This window comes from Aplidium turbinatum, chromosome 9 (assembly GCF_918807975.1).
Source record: "Aplidium turbinatum chromosome 9, kaAplTurb1.1, whole genome shotgun sequence".
NCBI classification, from domain to species: Eukaryota; Metazoa; Chordata; class Ascidiacea; order Aplousobranchia; family Polyclinidae; genus Aplidium; species Aplidium turbinatum.
In genome coordinates, this window is record NC_137480.1 from 8,133,753 (window position 1) to 8,156,458 (window position 22,706).

The 22,706-nt window shown below is 37.2% G+C and overlaps 1 protein-coding gene across 2 annotated transcripts; it reads right to left on the bottom strand.

Annotated features, from left to right (window-relative positions):
• Positions 1–12,451: 12,451 nt before the first annotated feature.
• LOC145777563 (uncharacterized) lies at positions 12,452–15,332 on the bottom strand. Of its 2 annotated transcripts, XR_014290330.1 has the most exons (4): positions 14,709–15,332; positions 13,904–14,092; positions 13,555–13,673; positions 12,452–12,558 (listed from the first exon to the last, which is right to left on the bottom strand). XR_014290330.1 is itself a non-coding variant. In XM_082588976.1 (3 exons), exons 1-2 carry the CDS (start codon positions 14,136–14,138, stop codon positions 13,561–13,563), a joined length of 348 nt encoding a protein of 115 aa, XP_082445102.1. In that variant the 5' UTR covers positions 14,139–14,696; the 3' UTR covers positions 12,452–12,558; positions 13,555–13,560. The 2 variants fall into 2 exon arrangements, 1 of the variants encoding a protein (XP_082445102.1); XM_082588976.1 differs by lacking the exon at positions 14,709–15,332 and having other exon boundaries at positions 13,904–14,696.
• Between the last annotated feature and the right edge of the window lie 7,374 nt (positions 15,333–22,706).

The window sequence follows — 22,706 nt, forward strand, 5'->3', positions numbered from 1 at the left end:
AGCCTAAAGAGAGGGAATTGATCTTGGGCATCCAAGCAACCTAACTGTTCTAAAGATCAGGTTTGAAACTTTAGTGACCTAGCCTACCTTATAATAATAATAATAACAATATTTATATAGCGCCACATCCACAGTCAAACTATGCTCCTGGGCGCTGTAATGCTTATCATGTAGCCTAATACAGAATAAAACCTTTCTTTAAACATAATATGGCGAGATGGTTTCAAAATCCTGTATTCAAAAATGGTAGCCACTTTAACATGTTGATTCTCAGTAAGACCCAATACCATCGTCAACCAATCAGAACATGTTTAAGTGGCTACTGTCCACAATAGCACTTAGCCAGAGAGTTGATCAGTGCTTTTTAACTTTGTTTGGTAATTACAGAAAATAAAAGAGTTATGGCAGAAGTGGGAATCAAACCCACGTCCTAGAAATGACGTCTTCTCTAGCCCTAATCCTCGAGACCACGCTGTCCACGGCAGAACGGTCACTTAATTTACAATACTTTCTATCAGAAGTGTTTGCGTTTTTTCTCTGTTCTACCTCTAACTAGTAACTTCTGATTGGTTGAAACGCTATTTTACCTGTACTTCTGATTGGTTGATTGCTTCGAAGCTTTACTGGCTCTCACAAAAGTTGTTATTGTTAAAGTGGCTACTTTCAAAAATATCACCCCTGTCTATCAAACTGCATAATATCACACCTCAAGGCTAGAATAGAGTAAACTAGGTACTAGGCTATAGCCTACGTAAAGCAAACTATTCGTTTAAAATGAACCTGCCAATACTGTATTTGCATTAGGTATTTCAAGCCAGCCATTGTTTAACTATCGAAGGCAAGTACTAGTAGGCCTACCGTTCTTGAAGTATTTGGTATGATCTGACCTGGAATCGCACCCATACCTACCACCACAAGAATAGAAATAATGGAAACATGGCTTGACTCGAAACAAATTAAGCTGCCGCTCTAGAGCACACATAGTCTACCCAAATATTTGGCTAGCCATATTAAATACTACTGAACAACTTTGCACAATTTGTAAAAACTTCTTGACTTCGCTCAGGCGTCCGCACTTCTGCCAGAGAATCAATAACAATAGGCTACAAACCTAAAACAAAACCTGAATGTAAACAGCAATTTCCATAAAAGTTGGCAAAGTTAACAGGTTCTGGATGCCAAGCGGCAACAACACGAGGCAAATTCGTCATGGAGTGATCTCTGGCAGCCGGCAAGCTATTTCCGCTGGATTATGACGTCATATTTGTTATTAAAGTTTCTGCAATGCAGCCCATTGACAAAACGATAGAGAAGCGTTGGAAACGCGCTTGTTGTTTTTTTCCTGTGCCGCCTCGCGATTTTGCAAACTTTTTCTTAATCACGTAGACAATGCTCGTGAAAGAAAAAAACGTGACGAATTGCCGGACACTTCTGAAACAGGCTGTTTGCTGTTATATGGGCCTACAGAATGAGCCTGTTCACGAATCACTAGGCACCTGATTATAAAATATTTTTGCGTTCTTCTGGTGATTGCAGAACAAGCTACTACAAAATCACAAAAATGATCACTAAATCAGCTTTATTTCCTATGTTTTGTCAGTGACAGTAACCATAATTGACTTTATCAAGAGGGGTGGGGGTGAAGCTGGTAAAAATTAACCGTTTAGCACAGTGTTTCCCCAAACGTTTTTGTAGTTGCGCTCCCCTGGACAACGAACACAATATTAAAACCTTTTTCGACAAAAAAAGTAAAACCAAAACCTTTTCCATTTATTGCAACTTAAAGTCCAACACTAATGAGACGGATGAGGCTGGTGCAATGTCATTAGCCTCTTGATATCGGGTTTCAGTTTGGAGAGGAACAATCTCAACTCTTCCCGTCTAACTATCTCAAAACCGTTTCTTTTGTTATCCAGAAGCGTGGTAACGGCACTGAAAGCACACTCTGCCAAGTATGAGCTGAGAACATATAGCCATAGGAGATTGGGGGCAGGGGGCTGTAGCTCTAAGGCTGAAAAGAAAACGTCGCGAATTTGGGCAAAAATGTTACGTTATTTGGGCAAATCAATCTTACCATGATGTTTCGAACTCTCACCGCAGTTTAGAAACTTTGCTATAATTTATGAGATACATCGATATTTTCCAATGAATGTAGGCCTAAAATGTCTTAATATCAGCGATTTTGGAAACTGTTGCATATGCGCAGGGGCGCCGGAAGCGGGGGGCAGGGGGGGCGAATGCCCCCCCCTGCCCTCAATTTTTCTGCAGATGGAGGGGCAGGGGGGGCAATGGTGCCCTTTTAAAGTCATGTAAGCTACTGCACATTTTGCAATATAACAATTACAGCTATTCGCTTTTAGCCTAATTTCTTAATCTTTCATTTTTGCCTCAAAATAATATTTACGGCACAAAATTTTGCAACACAGTAGCCTACAGGCCTTAAAACTCGTTTTTTTTTCGGCAGCCATTGTGGCCTACCGGGAGCTTCTTCTCGGCGGCCAAATCTGCGTGCTTGGAGGCCAAAATACAAAATAAAAATAACGAAAGCACAAGTAAATAGAATTAAACTTGCAACAATGCTAAAATGATCACTTAGCTTTGTTGAAGTCTGGGCGACGTTCTACAGTAGAATCGTTGCACCAAGCAATAACTGCTTTATCGGGATTGTAATCCAGTACTGCGGGACCATCTAGCGACACTCGCACGAGTGTCTCTAATGTGGCTGATTTTAAAGAAGTTCGCCACTCCCCTAGAATTCTTTTTAGCAACGAAAAACAACGTTCGACATGTGTTGACGATGACGGCAAGGTAATAAAATAAGTATTTCAATGATGTAAAGGACATTACTGAAAGAAGCATGATTTTTGCAAAATATGATCAAAAAATGTTTTCCCCTCGGATGTCAACTAACCTAGTTCTCCTTTTTAACAACGATTCAATGTCCGACAACATCGAATCGACATAAAAATGACAATATTGCCAGCCGATGTAAATTAGCACTTTGGATTAAGACTTTGTTAAAATAAACGTCGGGCATTACAAACAGGACTTAGCCTACAGCGCTGGTGATCGCAGATGGATATATTCCATCAATAACAAACATTCCCCGCACAATGCAACAGTGGCGATTATGACGCGCTGACCTAATTTTGCGTCACTCTTTGATACTACATAATTTATTTTCGACAGTTAATCCACGATCATTCTATTGCAAAATTAAATAATTGGCTAGAAGAGACCGGCGGCCAACTTGGCCGATTGAGGAGGTAGCACCGGCGGTCATTCAAGCACTACTTAGCGGCCATGGCCGCAGGCTGCTTTAAGGCTTGACAGTAGGTTACATCATTATAACATAGCATGATGCCCTTCTTTGTATACCGAACACTTGTAGGCTATCATTACTCAATACATAGTGAGCTGATAGATTAGCATTATCGCTAGGCTATATCTTATCTTAAAACTTGAAAAAAATTGGCCTTTTAGTAAACAAAAGTGCCCTTTTTTTGTAATCTTGCCCCCCCAGTCAAAAATCGTTCCGGCGCCCCTGCATATGCGGTATTGCAATTTGGGCAGAATGATAAGTTTCGATTGAACATTTGCAAAAAGTAAGTGCAAAAGAACATAACTGGCCAACAGAAATAAGCTTGTTTCACTAGCATGTAGGCTACATTTCTTCATGATCAAAAGTAAGAAAAAACTAACTGGAAAAGGTGATCTGGTACTATGATACATGTTTTTTTTCAAGTCTAAACCTTAATTAAACCATTTGGCCAGGTTAACACTCACAATAGCATTTCAAAAAAATATTTTAATATAATTTATGTTGTGGAACCGGTTTTCTTCCATTAGGAGTCATCAGCACAATTGAATCGAAACAAAATTATTACAGTAGCAGGGAAATATCAGCACAACTAGCCCAAAAAAATTTTTTTTTACATATTAAATAAATAAAAGTCACTGAATGTTCAAAACCTTCATTTCTTTGCTTTATTCTTTTTCATTTCTTTTTTTTCTTCATAGTAGGCTATTGCTAAATAGGCCAAATACAGAAACTATATATTGCAACAATCAAATACGGTAACTTACTAAAACTGTCCGTACACGCAACAGCAAAAAGTAGAAAAGCTGAGATGAATTTTACAAATCGGTTTAAGAAATGCTTCTGACGGTGCAATCTAGAACAAACGCTTCTATCACATCATCATGCTAAACTTGCAAGATGCAAACGGTTTAGCAATCAATGCGGCAGAAGTAGGTGAACAAGGGATGGAAAAACTATTTTTTTTTTAATTTATTAAAAAAAAATTATTATTAAAAATTTATGTAAAATTTTTTTTTGAAATGCTATTGTGAGTGCCTGGTCAAATGGTTTAAGGTTTGGACTTGAAAAAAAAATATTGATTTATTTTCTTACATTTCTTCATGGGTAGGATTCAAAAGTCTGCTGGGCACCAGTAACCTGATAATTTTTTTTTACTTTTTTTTCTATATCCTACTAATGCGGTTATTAATAAATTCATTTAGACAAAAATGTCTAGTCGTTTAGACAAATCAATTTTTACCATGAGTTTTTAACATTTTACCAGTTTAGGAACTTTGTATAGTGTTGTAGCTTAATTTGAGGTAGGCCTACATTAGCATTTTTTTTAGAATGTAAATGTGGCATCATCAATTTTGGAAGCTTTTGTATTTGGTATTGCAATTGGGGCTGAATGACTTCAATCAATCATTTTATTTTTCGTCATTAACGCGTCCGGAACGAAAAAAATACTACTAAGTACAAAAATCAATAGCCTATAGACCTACCAGCACGTTAATGAACGGGAAAAGGTGGAAAAACCTTAAAAGGTTTAAAACGTGCCTAAATGGAAAATCATGTAGTAGGCTATATATCAGTAGTTAGCACGGCCACAAAACTTCGATTTTGTATCTGCAGAAATTAGGCTGAATGTAAAAGAATGCAATTGGTAAGCAGATATCAGCTTATTTCAGATATTCATTAAGATACTAGCCTACATTTACTCATAGGTACAATTTTGAAAACCTGTTGGGTACTGGTAACCAAGGGATGTGGTAACCTTATGAGGTTTTTCTGGTTTAGGATCGAAAAGTTGTTTAAGTTTTTTGATTTTTTTGTCCATATTCTACTAATGCAGTTATTTGTTAAAATATTTCGGAAAGAATGTCTAGTTATTAACGTGATGATACCGAAAGAACTGACTATTTTTTTATGTTTATTTTCGGACTGACAAAGCCTTAATAGGTTATTCCTGGTAGTTTCGCATACTTGTAGAAGCTCTTGACGCAGGGCTGGTGCTGGTTACCGAGATTGGCAGAGTGAAGTTTCCGATTGTTGAAGTGTTGTCGCCGGGGAGCTATTCCATCCATTTTGGATGCAGCTGAATGTAGAGCTGTCTTCATAATGCGTTTCTCAAGCGCACAACTAGAGAGTCGAACCAGCCGCTTGATCTTGAAGTTTCTTCACGAAGTCACGCGCTAACCAATTGAGCTATAATATTATTGTACAACAGTAGCGTAGCCAGGAATTTTGAAAGGGGGGTTTTGGCCACCCAGCGGCGGGGGGTCTGGGGGGCCTCCCCCATAAAATTTTGAAAAATTACTTTGAATTTGGTGCATTCTGAGAGCGTTTTCAACAAAAATGTGGTTACAAATATTTCTGTAAAATGGTGGTGTCTGGTGGCATAGCAAAAGGATAAGATCATGTTTTCTTCGGCATTTTTCGGAAATAAAGCTAAGTTTCTATGTTTTCTTGTTGCTAATTCCTGGCTGAGATGTTTGGTATTGGCAAAACTTGCTCTTTTAATGCAATTTTGTTTAAAATTAGGTAATTTTTTTTAGACTGAAAGCATCATTCTTAATATCGTGACGTCACACGCGTGCCAAAGGGGGGGTTGTAACCCCCAAAACCCCCCCCTTGGCTACGCCACTGTTGTACAATATTATTATTGGACAATAATATTGTAATATTACATCAAATAGCCTACTATGATTTCATTGTAATATTACATCAAATACTAAAAGAAGTTTTGTTCAAAGGTGAAGGTTTAACGCAAGAAGGATTAAGCTGAACAGTTTATTTACGGTAGGTTAATTACAATAAAAAGGGTAATTTTACGGTAGGCTAATACAGTAGGCTAAATACGGTAGGCTAAAATATGGTAGACTAAATATGGTAGGCCAAATACGATAGGCTAAATACGGTAGGCTAATTGGAACACAGACATGTTTATGAATGTAGATTAAGGTTAAGTCCGCCTTGTTTACCTAAGTTGAACGTTTTGTTGCCTGTTTTTTTGACTTTTGTACACTGCCAAGTTGATGACTGTGGAGTTATTATAGACCAGGGGTCAACAACCATGGCTCGCGAGCCATATAGGCCCCTACGCCTCTTCGTGATTGCATGTGGCTCACAGAAAGTTTTATCTTAACTTTTTGATACAATTTAAAGCTGAAAATACTCTCAGAATGCACCAAATTAAATGCATTTTTTACATATTTTCTGGGGAAGGTCTCCCAGACCCGCCGCTATTTTTTTCATCTTCAGGAATCACATGACCCCACTTTTACAGCTCATCACTTGCCACTAAATTTTAGTTGTATTAAATGTTAAAGCATTATATGGTTCTTACGAAAATACATTTCTAAAAATGTAGTTTTCATGGCTCTTTTACCTAAAAAGGTTCCTGAACCTTGTATTGGACTATTCACCACCTCAGAGATTGTGGGTAATGTTGCATTTTTGAAAGTATTCTTGGCAAATTTTGTTTGCCACCCAAAATGTTTTACTTTCCTACGGCTATGGCTGTGAAAGGCAATGATAAAAATTTCGACCCGATTCCACACGTGAGGGTATTTTTCTTTGATTTGATTTTGCAGTCACAAAGATTTATACAACATATTAAACTTCGGTTTGAGTTTAAAATCGCTTTGCAATGTGATCAGTTCTTCCTCGAGAATTCCAGGTTTGAAAAGAGTCTCCAACAGGTCAGCAGTTGTGAACTGAGCAAGCGACAACTGAGCAAGTGACAACTGAGCAAAACAGAAAATTTTGGAAGCAGATAAAAATTCAATGTAATTCTACTGTTCATGACAGGCCGTGTTGTTGGTATGTGTCTTACTGCCCCGATTTTCTCTCAGCGCGCCTAATTGCCTAGTTTATAGCTAGAGTCCCTTTAGCAAATCAGTCGTTTTTTACATTGATTCAACGTCTGCAAGCTTTCAGTCAATGTGAAAAACAGTTGATTTGCTATCTGGGGATGGACTCTTGGTGTTTACAAATACTAGTTACTGAAGGTACCGGACAGTGGACAATGGCAGTGTCAAGTTGGCTTCATCGCTCATCAGCCTACCAAAAATGGGCATTTCTCTGTGTCTACATGCTTTTCTTTGTTAGGGTATGTTGAATTTTTAATACATATTTCAACTTGTAAGAATTCACCTCAGGACTTTACTATTATTTACAAGTAAATCCCGAGGATCACCAAAGCAAGTAACTTTCTAAAATTTAAGATCAAGCTATTGAAAAAATTTGCAAAAAAATTGTGGAAACTCTATATATTTTTTTGGCCTCAGATAAGACTACGCTCTCTCCGTTGTTGTCCAGCGATTGATCTGACTACTTTTATTTTCAGCTATAGGTCTAAATTAATTATGACACACGTGCTGTTGGTTTAATTGTTTTTTCTAAAACGTCATTAAATGTGGATTAAGCGCCGTACAAACACTTTTGCCGCTTGTGACGCAAAAGTGTAGGGCTAAATTTCTTTTTTTGGCCACTGAATTTCATGTGAACCGATTAAGTTTAAGCTTAAATATTACTTCAATCTGAGTGCATAATGCAGTTGAAATTTTTTAAAACTAAATTTAAGCGCGCTCGGGAATTCTCATCCTACGTCATGAAGAGTGGCTTAGCATTTGAAGGCAATAACAAACAAATTGATCTCGTTTGCAAATGTCGCTTTTGAACAACTGATTCCAAAGTTTAAGTGAAACCCAGCGTTTTCGAAAAAATTTGTTTCGTTTAACACTTTTTGTACTGAAAAAAATCTTGCGAAACACCACATGAAACTAATATGAAAAATATCATAACCAGAGTTTGATTTTTTGTCTTAGTGTGATATTGAGCTTTCTGCGAAAAGTGAGTGTTATTTTCTTAATTTGCTGTTGCAGAAAAGTGGAAACATGGCGAGCGATATAGGAAGAGAAAGCAAGTAAGCTAATCTTTGTGGTCACCATTAGGCAAGTCAATAAATGTCCTGCCAAAAAACACTTGCGTGCTCTTGAACGGAATTACAGAATTCCAACAACACTTTAAATTTAGTTGTTGTAGATGTATTCTAGAAGAATATAAGATTCTTATTCAAAAAATGCTTTAAAAATGAAACATTGTATTTCTTTTCCTTTTATTTTGGGTCGTTTTGAATTTAGTTTTATTGAAAGAGTAAGATCAATGGATCATATTTTATTTGTATCGGCTTGACTGAAAATGGTCGTATAAATGGAAAATCAATATTCAGCTAAGTTTTATGTAGCTGAGTCGAGTGAGATCAATTCCTACTGTCCCACAAACAAAACACGCTGTCGAGCGGTTTCTAACGGGGATTGCTTCGAGTTTGACGCCTGTCAAAAGATAGTCTTTTCCTATGTGATTGAAAATATAGCAAGTCCCTTTTGGTCGTTGAAAAGTGATTGAAACTTGCAGGCCTTGTCTACGTGCCGACAGTCATATATTAAACCAGGCGGTGCTAAACATAATTATAAATTTTCAAAAACAAAACTGCTATAGTTAAAACTGGTTATTTCTTGTGAATGCATCTCTTTCACATCAGAGAGACTAACGCAAGCTGATACCAGCGACGTATAAGCCTGGAGCTAGCTGTTGGAAAATTTATGGCTATATTTACCAAGCTAGAAAAAAAAATTTACATCGTTTTAACATGCGTCTACGTTTAGTTAAACCATTGCAAAAGTGCAAATTCGTACTAGTTTGCTGACTCGTGGGTTGTGTGTGTATCTCCACATGAATGCAATTAAAAGCATGCAATTATTTGAATTAAATTTGTCAGACAATTTTCTGAATTTGTTTCACCTCCCCGACAGGCACGCAATTGTACACTTTATTGTTGTTGCAAAGTCATCATCATTGATACGCATAACACATGACAATTAAACTATTTCTCACAAGTTTTCTTAATTACTAAATTTAAAGAGTTTTACAAATTAACAAGTGTATAGCAATTAGTATAACACTATACTGCTTCATTCTAAACTATGTAGGCTACTGCATAGCTTGGTTATGTTGCATATGACAACGCTGAAAATTTGCACAAGGATTTATTTGCTTTTTAGATGGTGCCGAAGTAGTTTCGCGTGGTACAGTCACAGTTTTGTTTGTGATACAGTATATTAGAAAAAATGTTTTTTTGAAAGCGCTGCAATTTGCTGACAATATGCTCAAAAATAAAAAGTTTAAATAAGAATTCCTGCTTCATTGCTCAACTATATTACAATGTGCAGTACACAAAGCCAAAGACGACATGCTGTTGATAAAACGACAAAAGTTTGAACGACATTCAAATACATCGGTTTTAAAACTTGTCGAAAACTTTGGTATGTACTTTAATATATTAACCTGTAACAAAATTTCTTCAATGTCAATAAGGTATTTTTATTTATAGGGTCACTTTTCATATTTCATATGCTTTCAACCTTTAACAGCTGTCATCAAGAAATAAAAAAGTAACGGCAACTGCTTCCTTTGAACATTGACAGAGAAGGGGAGTGTATTTATCTTATCATCCCTAATGAGTGACCCTACTTCTCAGACAGCAAACTAACTGTTGATTCAACGTCTGCAGACGTTAAATTAATGTAAAATATAGTTGATTTGCAGTCCGGTTAGATGATGTGTGTATGTGGTCCCATCCTTCACGATGCGATTAAAAGTACCGAGTTGATGGAGTAATACACCGTCACTTAAAACACTATGCCATTTCATCACAGGTTGATGACATTGGGATTCATGTTGCCAACCTCCTCGACGTGAGTCCTGATAATTCACGTTTGTGAAGCGAATGGCAACAACCAGAAACCGCTACTCACAGGGCACCCAGAGCAGTTACAGGATTAACCCTCCGCACTTCTTCGTCGTATGAGCTGTTCTTCTGGACTATATGTTTGGGCATGATGTCATCAGCCACTCGACAGTCTCGTCATCCAGGGCCTTCAGTCCAAGCGCTCCATGTGGTGGTTGATGAATTGGGCAGTCATGGACGACATGATCTACTGTCTGGTCTGTGGCGCCACACCACCCTCCGCACTGGTGTCCAATAAGAGAAACTCATCATCCTGATCCTGAGCAAGTGCACTTTTCAGTGCAGGCAGTTCCACCTGTCGGAAGGGTCATTGGAGGTGTACTGTTACAAGTAAACGTAGACGGCCTTGCAAAAACCAAATGCAACATCTTGGAACATCCAATACTTTTTCTTTAAATGCAAGAAAAAGAAATCCAAAATACGACGCGAGTCTATTTCTAGATCCATCTAAAACAAAGCTTTTGTCTTCAGCTTTGTAGAAGATCATAATTCTTGCTCCGAAACACTCTGAAGACCTTTCAACTATTTGGTTGCTTTTCGTGGTGACAGCAAAACCAACAAAAAGTTTTGTCCTGTTCAAAATCCAATTAAATTTCACCTATCTTGCTCTACCTACCGGCAGTGATATATAGTTTGTGTGAAGCGAAAATTACCAAAAATTACAAAAAATTACCAAAAAAAGGCGATATAACAGAATGCAGCAACAACCGAACAATTGCTTTAATTAGTCATGCCAGCAAGATAATGTTAACAATAATTAAAAAAAGGCTAGAAAACAAGATTGAACACGAATTAGCTCCTGATCAGGCTGGTTATAGACCCCACAATGGAGCAAAAGACGCAGTATTCAATCTTAAATTGCTGATAGAGAAACGAAGAGAACGGAACCTTTCAACTCATTTACGTTTTCTAGACTATCGAAAGGCTTTTGATTCAGTGAAGCACCAACAATTGTAGACAATTCTGAAAGGTTATGGCTTTCCTACACATCTGACCAATTTAATGCGAAGCCTGTATACTGCTCAAAAAGCAGCAGTAAGAACAGGAAGTGACCTCACCGAGTGGTTTTCCATTGGAAAAAGTGTCAGACAGGGATGCATATTGTCACCATATCTTTTAAATCTGTACACTGAACACATAGTGAGAAAAGCTTTGGAGAATTTTGATGGCTCTGTGAAAATGAAGGAAAAATAATAACCAACTTTCGATATGCTGACGACATAGTGTTGGTCGGTGGAAGTGTAACGGAACTGCAAGAACTTTTGAATAAGATCAAGTCAAGAAGTGAAGAATATGGTTTGCGATTGCAACCCACAAAAACAAAAGTGATGGCCATAAGTAAAAAAGATGAAATTTGTCCAAGCTTATGCATTGGTGGTAATGTTGTTGAAAGTGTAAGTAATTTCTGCTATCTTAGCAGTGTCATAACCCAGTAAACATTGATTGTTGGGGCAACATTGGCAAGAAGTTGGCCGCAACATTGGCAAGATGCAGACGCCAACATTGGCAAGATGTTTTATGCACCATTTGGATGCATCTGGCCAGCGTTGGCGTCTGCATCTTGCCATCGTTGGCTTCTGCATCTTGCCAACATTGGATTATGCATCTTGCCAATGCTGGCTTCTGCATCTTGCCAACATTGGCTTCTGCATCTTGCCAACGGTGGCAAAATGTTTTATGCACCATTTGGATGCATCTGGCCAGCGTTGGCGTCTGCATCTTGCCAACGCTGGCTTCTGCATCTTGCCAACGTTGGCTTCTGCATCTAGCCAACATTGGCTTCTGCATCTTACCAACGTTGGCAAAATGTTTTATGCACCATTTGGATGCATCTGGCCAGCGTTGGCGTATGCATCTTGCCACCGTTGGCGTCTGCATCTAGCCAACGTCGACTTCTGCATCTAGCCAACGTTGGCTTCTGTATCTTGCCAACGTTGGCAAAATGTTTTATGCACCATTTTGCTTCATCTTGCCAACGTTGGCATTTGTATCTGGCCAACGTTGGCAAGATGGCTTGTGCACCATTTTGCTTCATCTGGCGCCTAAATTCTGGTTGACTTTTATGCACCATGATGCTGCTTCATCTGATCTATTGACTATTGTGATGCCCGCGCTTTGACCAAGGTTGGCCATGCAAAGCAAGCTGGTGCATAAAACATCTGAACAGCATTGGCATCTACATTTGCCAAACGTCTCTGTAGGCTACTTAAACCTCGCTCATCACCAAAAGTTTATTGTTGAACCTAGCTAATCCTTGGGCGAAAGAACAGCAGCAACACGGATTTATAAGCAACACTTCTCCCTTTGTGACAAAGCAAAGTAACAGCCGAGCTTCGTATATTTTCACATTTATTAGAAACAAGCCACATAAAATCGTATTGACAGATGGAGATTCATTGCACATCAGCAGCTTTTTCTTGTGTATCTTTATCATTGTGAATTCCTGCGAATGAAACAAAAATATTTAAATCAAGAGGGCTGTTTGGCAACAGTGTAGGAATCATAGGCGTAACCAGGGGGGCAAAAGGGGCCATGCCCCCCCAAATTTTCAAACTTTGGATTCCGAAGTTGAGCCCTTTGTTGAAAATGCAATAAAGTTTGTAGAAATTTATATCGTTTTCCAAGAGATCTGGCTATTAACACCCCCAAGGACTTGTTTTAGACACACAGAAAGACACCAATAAATTTTCCAAATCGTAAATCGCCCAAAATTTACGCGATTTACATTTCTTTGAACTAATTTGTGGAAGCAATTTCAGAATGGCTTACTCTGTTGGGCTTTTGTGTAGTTATTGAGTTTTTGTTTAGCTGTTTAGCTTGTTTTAGTTTAGCTTGTTTTTGGTGTTCTCTAATTTAGCCGCAGTTTTTGCCAGTTCGTGTGTAAGAGCTATCTTTAATAAGTTAATAGCTGTTTATCTGCTAATAAATTTCATACAAATATTACCCTAAAAGTGTTTTCAGAAAGCGCTATAATCCATTATTTGAGTGTAATTTTTCAAAAATTTTCCGGGGGAACATGCCCCCGGACCCCCTGAGAATACGCGTGCCTTCGGCACGCTCTAACCCCGCTACCAGTTTTATTGCTTCAACCCACCAGGATACGCCACTGCACATCAAGTGGCGATGGCTTTAAATCAAACACTTTGTTGTTCTCTTCAATTCATCAAATATTTGGCCCCTCCAAAACATTTTTCTGGCTACGCCACTGTGTAGGATTTTGATCAGTTGTCGTTCAGGATACTACGAAGTTAATTGACAATCTGCAATATCAATGTAATATCCCTCTCTCCAACGTGCGTGACAAAAAAACTTATCATTCGATTCTGCGCCACGCAGAGCAATAATCAAGTTCCAATACATTCTAATTGTGTGTACAGTAGTTATTCAACAACTAAAGCAACACATGCGCTGTTGTCTTTCAAACATATAACAAGCTCACCAAAAGTTAGTTTTTGCCGTTTTCAGCCACCTTGCCTGTCCTTCCAATTTCGAAATCACTCTGAAACTCTTCATCAATTTGCTGCACGGCAGCAGCTTTGTCGTGCGCCATCACCATGTCTAATCATGAAAGTAAAAAAAGAAGTGTTAAATCAGTATATAAATGCCGACATAGCCTACTAACCACCATGTTCGTTGTTCACATCACTGCGAATACACCACTAAAACATTTTCATACATTACTCAATACGGTACTCTTCACAATTACATCATACATTAATCAAAAGAACAAAATGGCATAGTTATGACATAATCATTTAGTCGTAGTAAAAACATTTATCCGTACTCACCAAGAACAATCTTTTTCAGATTCTTTTTTAAACAATCAAACGAGTGCTTAGACTTCACGACGTTTTTTTTTTCCTTTCTTTTTTCTCGACATGCTTTGAACTGTGTTGTGTTCGATAATAATAGTTGGTAATAAGTCCACTGATACAATCGCTTGCATTTTTGCCAACAGCTTGACTTAAATTTGCTACCTGCAAAATGTAAATCGAATGTAATGACAGGGGTTTCATCCATCATATTAAAAAGCTTCAGCACTTGTTACAGACATTTTCGACTGTTACAAATGACAGCCAACGTTTAAAGTTTATTTTGGGATTCCAGTCGTCTGTTTTGTTGCGTATGTAGGTCGCAGTGTAGGCTACTGTAGGCTATGTTGTCGCAATGGGCGCAAAATAAAACATGTTATTATTATTATTATTCAGTTGACGGCAATGAAAGCTACATTTGCAAATACTCTACAACCATCACAGACCTATCCACACGACATAAAAATACAAACACATTCAAGCAGTCAGGCAAACACTGCCGGAGCAGCAAAATCAAAGATTGAGCAGAACCCTACACATGTTGTGGGACATCACAAGCTCTGCTACTTTGCTGATATCTTCTTAGCACTCATCTAGAAGCACTGGCACTAAATTTGTCACGAGAATATTTCATATGAAAGTTTTCCATTGGTCATTGAGTTTTATAACTTTCTCTAAATTGAGTTTTATAACTTTCTTTAAATTGTGTAAACGTAGCCTAGTGACAAAAACGACTTTACACAATTATTTCAGGTTCAATGAATAAAAGACATTCACTTACCAGGTTTTCATAAACATTGTCGTAAGTCATTCTTATAGTTTCATTTTGATCATTTCTAAAACTTCTTTCGGCCGTAATAGGCCTATCTCAATTGAATTCGATTTTTTATATTTTCGATGCAAGAAGCGAAAATTCCTCTTAGCGCTGTTCACATAAGCATTGTGCTTTCGGCTCTCCACGTAATTGTGTATTGAGCACAACCGCCATGCTTGAACAGTCGAAGTGAATCGAGTGACGTCATAATCCCTTTAGCAAAGGATTAAGTCATGGCCTCTGTCTTCCTTCATCAAAACAAACCAAGTTCTTCTGCTAAATTGCATCTCCTCACGTTGATATAACACATCGCCGCATTCTAAAGCTTTGTTGCCTCTTTCACTTCAACGCGTCATATTGCCCAGTCAAAGTTTAAGTAGTGACGTCATAATGGAGTTTTCACAACAATTATTGTGCCTGCAGTGTTGTTCTATGCACCGCGGGAGTAGAAAAAACGATTTGCCGGATCGTTGAAAGTAAAAGTAGCAATCGTTTTGTGAAATCTCGCTTCAAGAAATTGAGGAGAGATTTCGACGCAACATGACTGCTCCTGAAGCTGGCCTATTGTGCAAGCTTTGCTACATTTAAAGTAAAGACGCCCCTTTGTTGGCGACACGAGAATCTCACCCACGTGGTCAAAATCAGACAGTGAGCGACTGCTCTCAGAACAAAATCAACAAGTGATACTGCATCAATCGATTTTTTTTTACATTGATTCAGCGTCTGCAGACAGGTCAGCAGCGCGGCGGCAGTGCAGCCGCAACTCAATGATTACATGATCACCACAATCATGCTGCTGTGTCGAGCGCTACTAAACATCAACAAGTGAATTCGATTAAGCTTACAAGTTGTTTTAAATTTTCTTGAACTGCACGCAAATTTTGAGGTTAGTCCTGAAAAAATGTTTTCAAAAATATTACAAAACATTTTAGTATAGTTAAACTTGAAAATTAAAAAAGCTTTTGTTGAACATAAGAAAAAAATGAAGACCTGGCAACTTGAATTATCAACCACGTTTTTAAGTTTATCGCTTGTTAGTTACCTTACCAACGTCTGCAGACGTTGAATCAATGTAAACAGAACGGATTATGCTAGTTGGGTATTGGAGGCACCAAAGCCTAAACTTTCTGGAAGTGTTCTCTGAATCACAAGACATTTATTGCACTAAATTATCTGAAGCAATTGAATATGAACAAACGATTTTTATCATGGCGTTGTTGGTACAAGAATACGGTATGCGAAAGAAACTGTGTTTTTCCACTAAACCACATGAGTCATTTAGTTAAAGAGTCATTTTATTGTTGGCTATTAATATTTTCAAAGAATAAATCCAGTGAAGCTGAAATAAAGTAGCCAACGTTGCAATTGTTTATTTTGTAGAAACGCGTAGGGCAAATGGAAACTTTAAACTGGTTCGGTATCAAGCACGTTATCGCGTTCGCATTTTGTTGCTCCTACCTTTTTCTAGACCTCTGCTCCGTTTGGCATAAACAAACTTGGCAAACTGTTGGCTACACTTCTGACCAACTCTGGTCTTAACTATTCATAGTATACTTGTACGGCATCAAAAAATAATAACAGCATTGATAGCCTATTATAAAAATGTAAAATTGTAGCAAAATCATGGTATACATTTGCATAATTTTAAAGAAAACACCGAAATTGTTATGAATTGGCACAACGCTGGCAATGCTTCTGACCGATGTTAGCCAACCACACAACTGTGTTTTGAAGCAATACCACATGAAAAGAGGTTTGTGTTAGTAATTTTAAAGATTAAAACAAATAAACCTGAAATAAAATCTTTGAGACCTTTTTGAACGCATGATAAGAAATAAGTTATTGAAATTGATGGCGTATTGTTGGCAACATGTTGGACATAATTGCCAATCTTGTGCCCTCACATCCAGCATATAGCCGACATTGCAATTGTTTATTTTGTGGAAACGTGTAGGGCAAATGGAAACTTAAACTGTTTCAGTATCAAGCACGGAATCACGTTCGCGTTTCTGTTGCTCCTACCTTTTTCTAGACCTCTGCTCCGTTTGGCATAAACAAACTTGGCAAACTGTTGGCTACACTTCTGACCAACGCTGGTCTTAAATATTCATAGTATACTTGTACGGTATCAGAAAATAATAACAGCATTGATAGCCTATTATTAAAATGTAAAATTGTAGCAAAATCATGGTATACATTTGCATAATTTTAAAGAAAACACCGAAATTGTTATAAATTGGCACAACGCTGGCAATGCTTCTGACCGATGTTAGCCAACCACACAACTGTGTTTTGAAGCAATACCACATGAAAAGAAGTTTGTGTTAGTAATTTTAAAGATTAAAACAAATAAACCTGAAATAAAATCTTTGAGACCTTTTTGAACGCATGATAAGAAATAAGTTATTGAAATTGATGGCGTATTGTTGGCAAAATGTTGGACATAATTGCCAATCTTGTGCCCTCACATCCAGCATATAGCCGACATTGCAATTGTTTATTTTGTGGAAACGTGTAGGGCTAATGGAAAGTTTAAACTGTTTGGGTATCAAGCACGTTATCGCGTTCGCGTTTTGTTGCTCCAGCCTTTTTCTAGACCTCTGCTCAGTTTGACATAAACAAACTAAAATGAAACTACTTTGTTGGCAAACTGTTGGCTACACTTCTGACCAACGCTGGTCTTAAGTATTCATAGTATACTTGTACGGTATCAGAAAATAATAACAGCATTGATAGCCTATTATTAAAATGTAAAATTGTAGCAAAATGATGATATTACATTTGCATAATTTTGAAGAAAACACCGAAATTGTTATGAATTGGCACAACACTGGCAATGCTTCTGACCGATGTCAGCCAATCACACAACTGTGTTTTGAAGCAATACCACATGAAAAGAGGTTTGTGTTAGTATTTTTACAGTTTAAAACAAATAAACCTGAAACAAAATCTTTAAGACCTTTTTGAACGCATAATAAGAAGTATTGAAATTGTTGGCGTAATGTTGGCAATGTTGGCAAAATGTTGGACAAAATTGCCAGCCTTGTGCCAACATACCCAGCATATAGCCGACGCTGGCCCAGCAATCAATGTTTGCTGGGAACTGACACTTATGATGATAGCACGGAAATTAAAAGGCGAATTGCTATGGCAAAAACAACTGTGACAATGACATCACTTACAACGGTGTGGAAACAGAGGTCAATTGGTAAAAACACAAAATTAAGATTGCTGCGAACTCTCGTTTTCCCAATTGCCACATATGGATGTGAAATTTGGACATACAAAAAACGTGACATTAAAAAGTTAAAAAGTTTTGAAATGTGGTGTCAGAGAAGACTATTGCGCATCAGCTGGATGGAAAGAAAAACAAATGAATTAGTTCCCAACAAATAAACGATAAATGGAGTCTGATGAACAACATTAACCTCAGAAAATTGAGATATTTCGAACACACAGCAAGAAGCAACTCGTTGGAAAATTCAATGTTGACTGGGATGGTGCAAGGCAAACGAACAAAAGGACGACAAAACATGAAATATTTTGACAATATCAAGCAAATTACAGGACTAAAAAGCATGCCGGAAGCACTAATAAAAACAAAAGACAGAACAAAATGGAGGTAGTTCATAAGGGAGATCACGGCTGATCAAACATGATCAATCTGTTAAAAAAGAAGAAGCGAAAATTAGAACTTGTATTGCCACGAAAATTCGGCTAATGAAAAAGAAATTAACAAAACAACAAAAGAAAAAAAAAGACAAAACCTGAATATTTGGTAGGATTTATGCATTATGTGATCACCATTATTGTCAAGTAGCTTACAGAATATAGGCTGTAGTTATGATTAGGCCTATCTACTGTATTAAGTTACAGTATATTAGCATTTCGCATAATGGCAGTATAAAATTTGTAAGTTCACTATTTCCTTGAAAAACATAGCCTAACAATAATGTGCAATTTTTGTTTGACCAGCATTTCCTATTATGCAGTAATGTTTCACAACAAGTTTACAATTAGAAGGCAAACTTTGGTTATCTTCAAATGGTTAATTTTAACACCTGCATGCATATTTCCCCATAACTAATTTACTGTGATATTAGTGGTTGTTTGAAATACTCGTCTCTATAATATGGCTGTTATGGTGGAGGTTGGGGGCCTCAAAAGGAAAATAGCGTAGAGCCTCTTTTTACCTTAATCCGTCCCTGGTCACAGATTATGCTTTTCTACAAGAAAACACAACATGGAGATGCGGTGACTTTTTTTAAATTTAACGCTCTACTAAAAAAGTTATGGTTTGTCTTATAATTAGGACAACCAATTTTTTGACCTAAAAACTTGAAATTTTGACTTTATAAGTTACAAATTTTGACCTAATTTTGACCAACAGCTTTCTGCGTTTGCAACCCAAATGCGAAATACAAAGCATATTATAAATCAAACCGTTAGGTAAGGATATCTTCTTTTCTAATGAAATATGAGAAAAATGTGGAAGACTCAAGGACACCACATCTAACGACCAGCGAACAGGTATAATGAAAGTCACTCGAAAAACTGCAAAAGATAAATATGGAGTGTCTTTAAATATCCCGAAATTACTGAGAGGGTCCTGCACTATTATACTTCAACATCAAGTAATGTTTCACATTATCGCCTTTGAAGTTCCTGTCTCTCGCCAAAATTTTTCCTAAAATAGAGAAATACAGAAGTTGCTTGGGAGTTCCTCAGCAGGCTATAAAAATGTGGTGAAATATCATCTCGTCCCATTTTTACAATGCACTTGATGTCATTCCTTGAGATTCTTGCTTGAATATATTTTCCAATTCGGCAGCCATCAACACCAAAGTTAAGGGACCTCATAAGCTTCTTGAATGGTGTATCGACTGTCTTCCATCTTCTGAATTGAATCGAACAGTGCGCTGTACTGCTCCTCTATTTCTACAAAGTGAGTAGCTAAATTGGGAGCTTTTACAGCATCTTGAGCACGCCGCAGCAAGACACCACCATCATGGAAGTCTTCCACAATATTCTTTACTTCTGGTAGACTTCTTGAATAATAGAAAGCAGCTTTCAACCAAGGGCCCATCTAGTTACATTTGGCTGTGGAAGTTGGCCAATGGAAGTAAAACTAGCTCTTCTTGACCTGTTTTTAATGGTCACTGCTTTAACCCTGGCAACCAACTCATCAACAGCAGGGTAGTTGGCTAATATTCAATCGTCAGTAGTGGGCGAAACAAGATTATTACCTCAGAAATTGCAACAAATCGATTATTACGTCAGAATAGCAACAGAAATTGCAACAAAAAATCAGTATTTGTGTAGCTTTTAATAAAATATCAATAGAGAGAAGAAAAACTACATTAAAAGAAAATTTTGACCTAACCATGAATTTTGACTTTTTTTTACTTAATAACTTTGAAACCTCTCTTCTTGTCAGCCTGAAATTTAGTTTATGGACGTTTTATAAACTTTGAACAAGGCAGAAAAATTTTGACTTTATTGACTTTTGGTTGCCCTACTTATAATTAAAACTAAATGAAAACCAAATGCATAAGCCTATCCTCCTTATTTTTGTGTTACTTTTTATCAAGAGAATTCCAAAGAAATAATTTGCATTTGTAAAAATTAGCGGTTGTCAGAAATTATAACAATGAATTTTGCCTTTTTTTTCTGCCTTAAACGTGGAGAATTCTTAACCTACATTAAACTTCCGTGTTGATGATTTACTTTTGACTACAGTGTAGGCCAGGGGTTCTTAACCGGGGGTAAATTTACCCCCTGGGGGTAAATTTCACTTACCGAGAGGGTAAATTTACTGAGTCATAAATTAAAGCAAACTTCATTTTTCCAGTTATCAGAACAAAACACTCTGTTGTCCTTTATCACACCGAAGTTCAGTGGCACTCTGGGGGTTTTGTTTTGTGTCGAGTTTTCGAACTACACTACATGGTGAAATCAAGATTTTTCTTCGAGAATGCAGATTCCCATTGAGTAAGCACTTTGGCGACAAAAAAATTATTGGTGCATTGGCTTACTTGACAGCCATTTTTTCAAGTTTGAACCAGCTCAATATGCAAATGTAAGGAAAAAGTGTTACCATTATAGATACACATAATAAAATTCAGGGCTTTCAGACAAAATTAGATCTGTGGAGCAGAAGAGTTCAAAAAGGAATTTACGCAAATTTTCCAACATTTGATGATTGGAAAGTCAGTATAGAAGTCACAACGAGATTTCTGACCTCAAAGTCGAAATATGCCAGCACCTTGCCGCTTTAAAAAGAACTTTAACGGTTACTTCGAAGGTGAAAGTTTTAACAGCCTTACTGCTCTTTGGATAACTCGTCCCTTCGAAGCCAAGTTAGAAAGTATTGCTGACCATGATCATTGCAAAGATGAATTGATTGATCTTCAATGTTCAACAACGCTTTGCTCCAAATTCTTATCGTGCAATGGTGACTTTTCCAAGTTTTGGTGTGGATTAGTCGAAGAGTTTCCTACGCTGGTCAAGCGTGCATTTCAAGTTAGGCTATTATACCTTTTCCAACTACTTATCTGTGTGAAGCAGGGTTCTCTTCATTGTTGACTATTAAAACAAAATATCGATCTCGCTTAGTTCCCAAAGACGGCATGCGAGTAGCTCTTTCAACGACTGTTCCAAGAATCTCCAAAGTTGTTCGTGGAAAGCAAGAACAAAAGTCTCACTGATTGAGTGTTGAAATTGCGTGTCAGTTATTAATAAAAAAAAAAACTTAAACATTCTTGTGTGCTTTTATCATGGTTATTTAGGACATTTGAGTAGACATTATTTTTCACAGCACCCCGTCAAGAACAATCGTGTCTTTGTCAAATAAACAGCTTGTTTTTAATATTTGCCAAGGTAAATCCAGACAAAAAAGGATGTTTTGTATTTCTTCGCATGGTTGACTGGACACGATGGCATCACAAGGGACCACCAAAACGGTGGGCGTAAATTTTACTTTTTTCATTCGGCCAGGGGTAAACGAGACAAAAAAGGTTAAGAACCCCTGGTGTAGGCTATAGTCATATCACAAAAACAAAAACAATGTTTGCCTCTTTTTGATATCAGTGAACGAAAACAAACACACGTAGCCTACTAACTTATCCAATTTTGACATTAAGTTCATAATCAATCGCAGTTGAAACAAAGTTAGCCTATCAGATTGCAAACTGAACTGTTTTTTTTTTCAAGTTTGGTCGTATTCAAGAGCTCTTATGCTTAAATAAATTTTCAAGTGTTGATGAAGCATAGGATAAGTTAAATATCGATTGAAATGACGAGACTTGTATCCTAGCAATGTATAACAATAGAAAGATTACAAATAATTAAGGAAATAATATTATGAACTGTGACAAGCTCAGACTAATATATTACAAGATAATGAAGATTTTAAGTGAGTAAGTAAACGGTGGAAGCATAAAGCTGGCATATGTTTTGTGATGGCAGGTGGAACATTTAACTTTGAAAATGTCTGAGATATAGAAAGTAAAAGTATGCCAGTCTGATTAAATACATGTATACCAAGAAGTAGAACATGTGTGAGGTGTGGGGCAGGAGACGCTCAAGAAATTGAGGTAACGGTCGTGCTGCATCAAAAATTAGCACTTGACTCATTTTTCTTTTCTGTTAGGCCTATCATGAAGTGTGGGAGTGGGTTACCGTTTAGGTGAACAGACAGTTGCTGTTTGGATTCTCTGTATTTCAAGTGGAATGGTGTTACTTGAACAACAGAGCATCAATGAGATAAAGAATTATTAGATTAAGAACATTAATGTGATCTTTTTTAAAACTATATCTTTTGAATAGTTTTGTTGAACCGCTTGTTAAAAGGGTAGCTTAGACTTCATTAAAAGTCCATACATTAACTGTAATTCATTGTAGTTGTTAGAAGTAAAAATTATGTAACAAAAAAGCAATTAAAGTCCTTCATTTTATGGTTTGCAC

What these genes read in the sequence shown, in the direction of transcription:
- LOC145777563 (XM_082588976.1), bottom strand. Translation starts at nt 14,138, where the DNA reads ATGATGGATGAAACCCCTGTCATTACATTCGATTTACATTTTGCAGGT. An exon ending in TCTGAAAAAGATTGTTCTTG is followed by an intron (nt 13,674 to 13,903) that starts GTGAGTACGGAT and finishes TTTCATGATTAG; the next exon opens with ACATGGTGATGGCGCACGAC.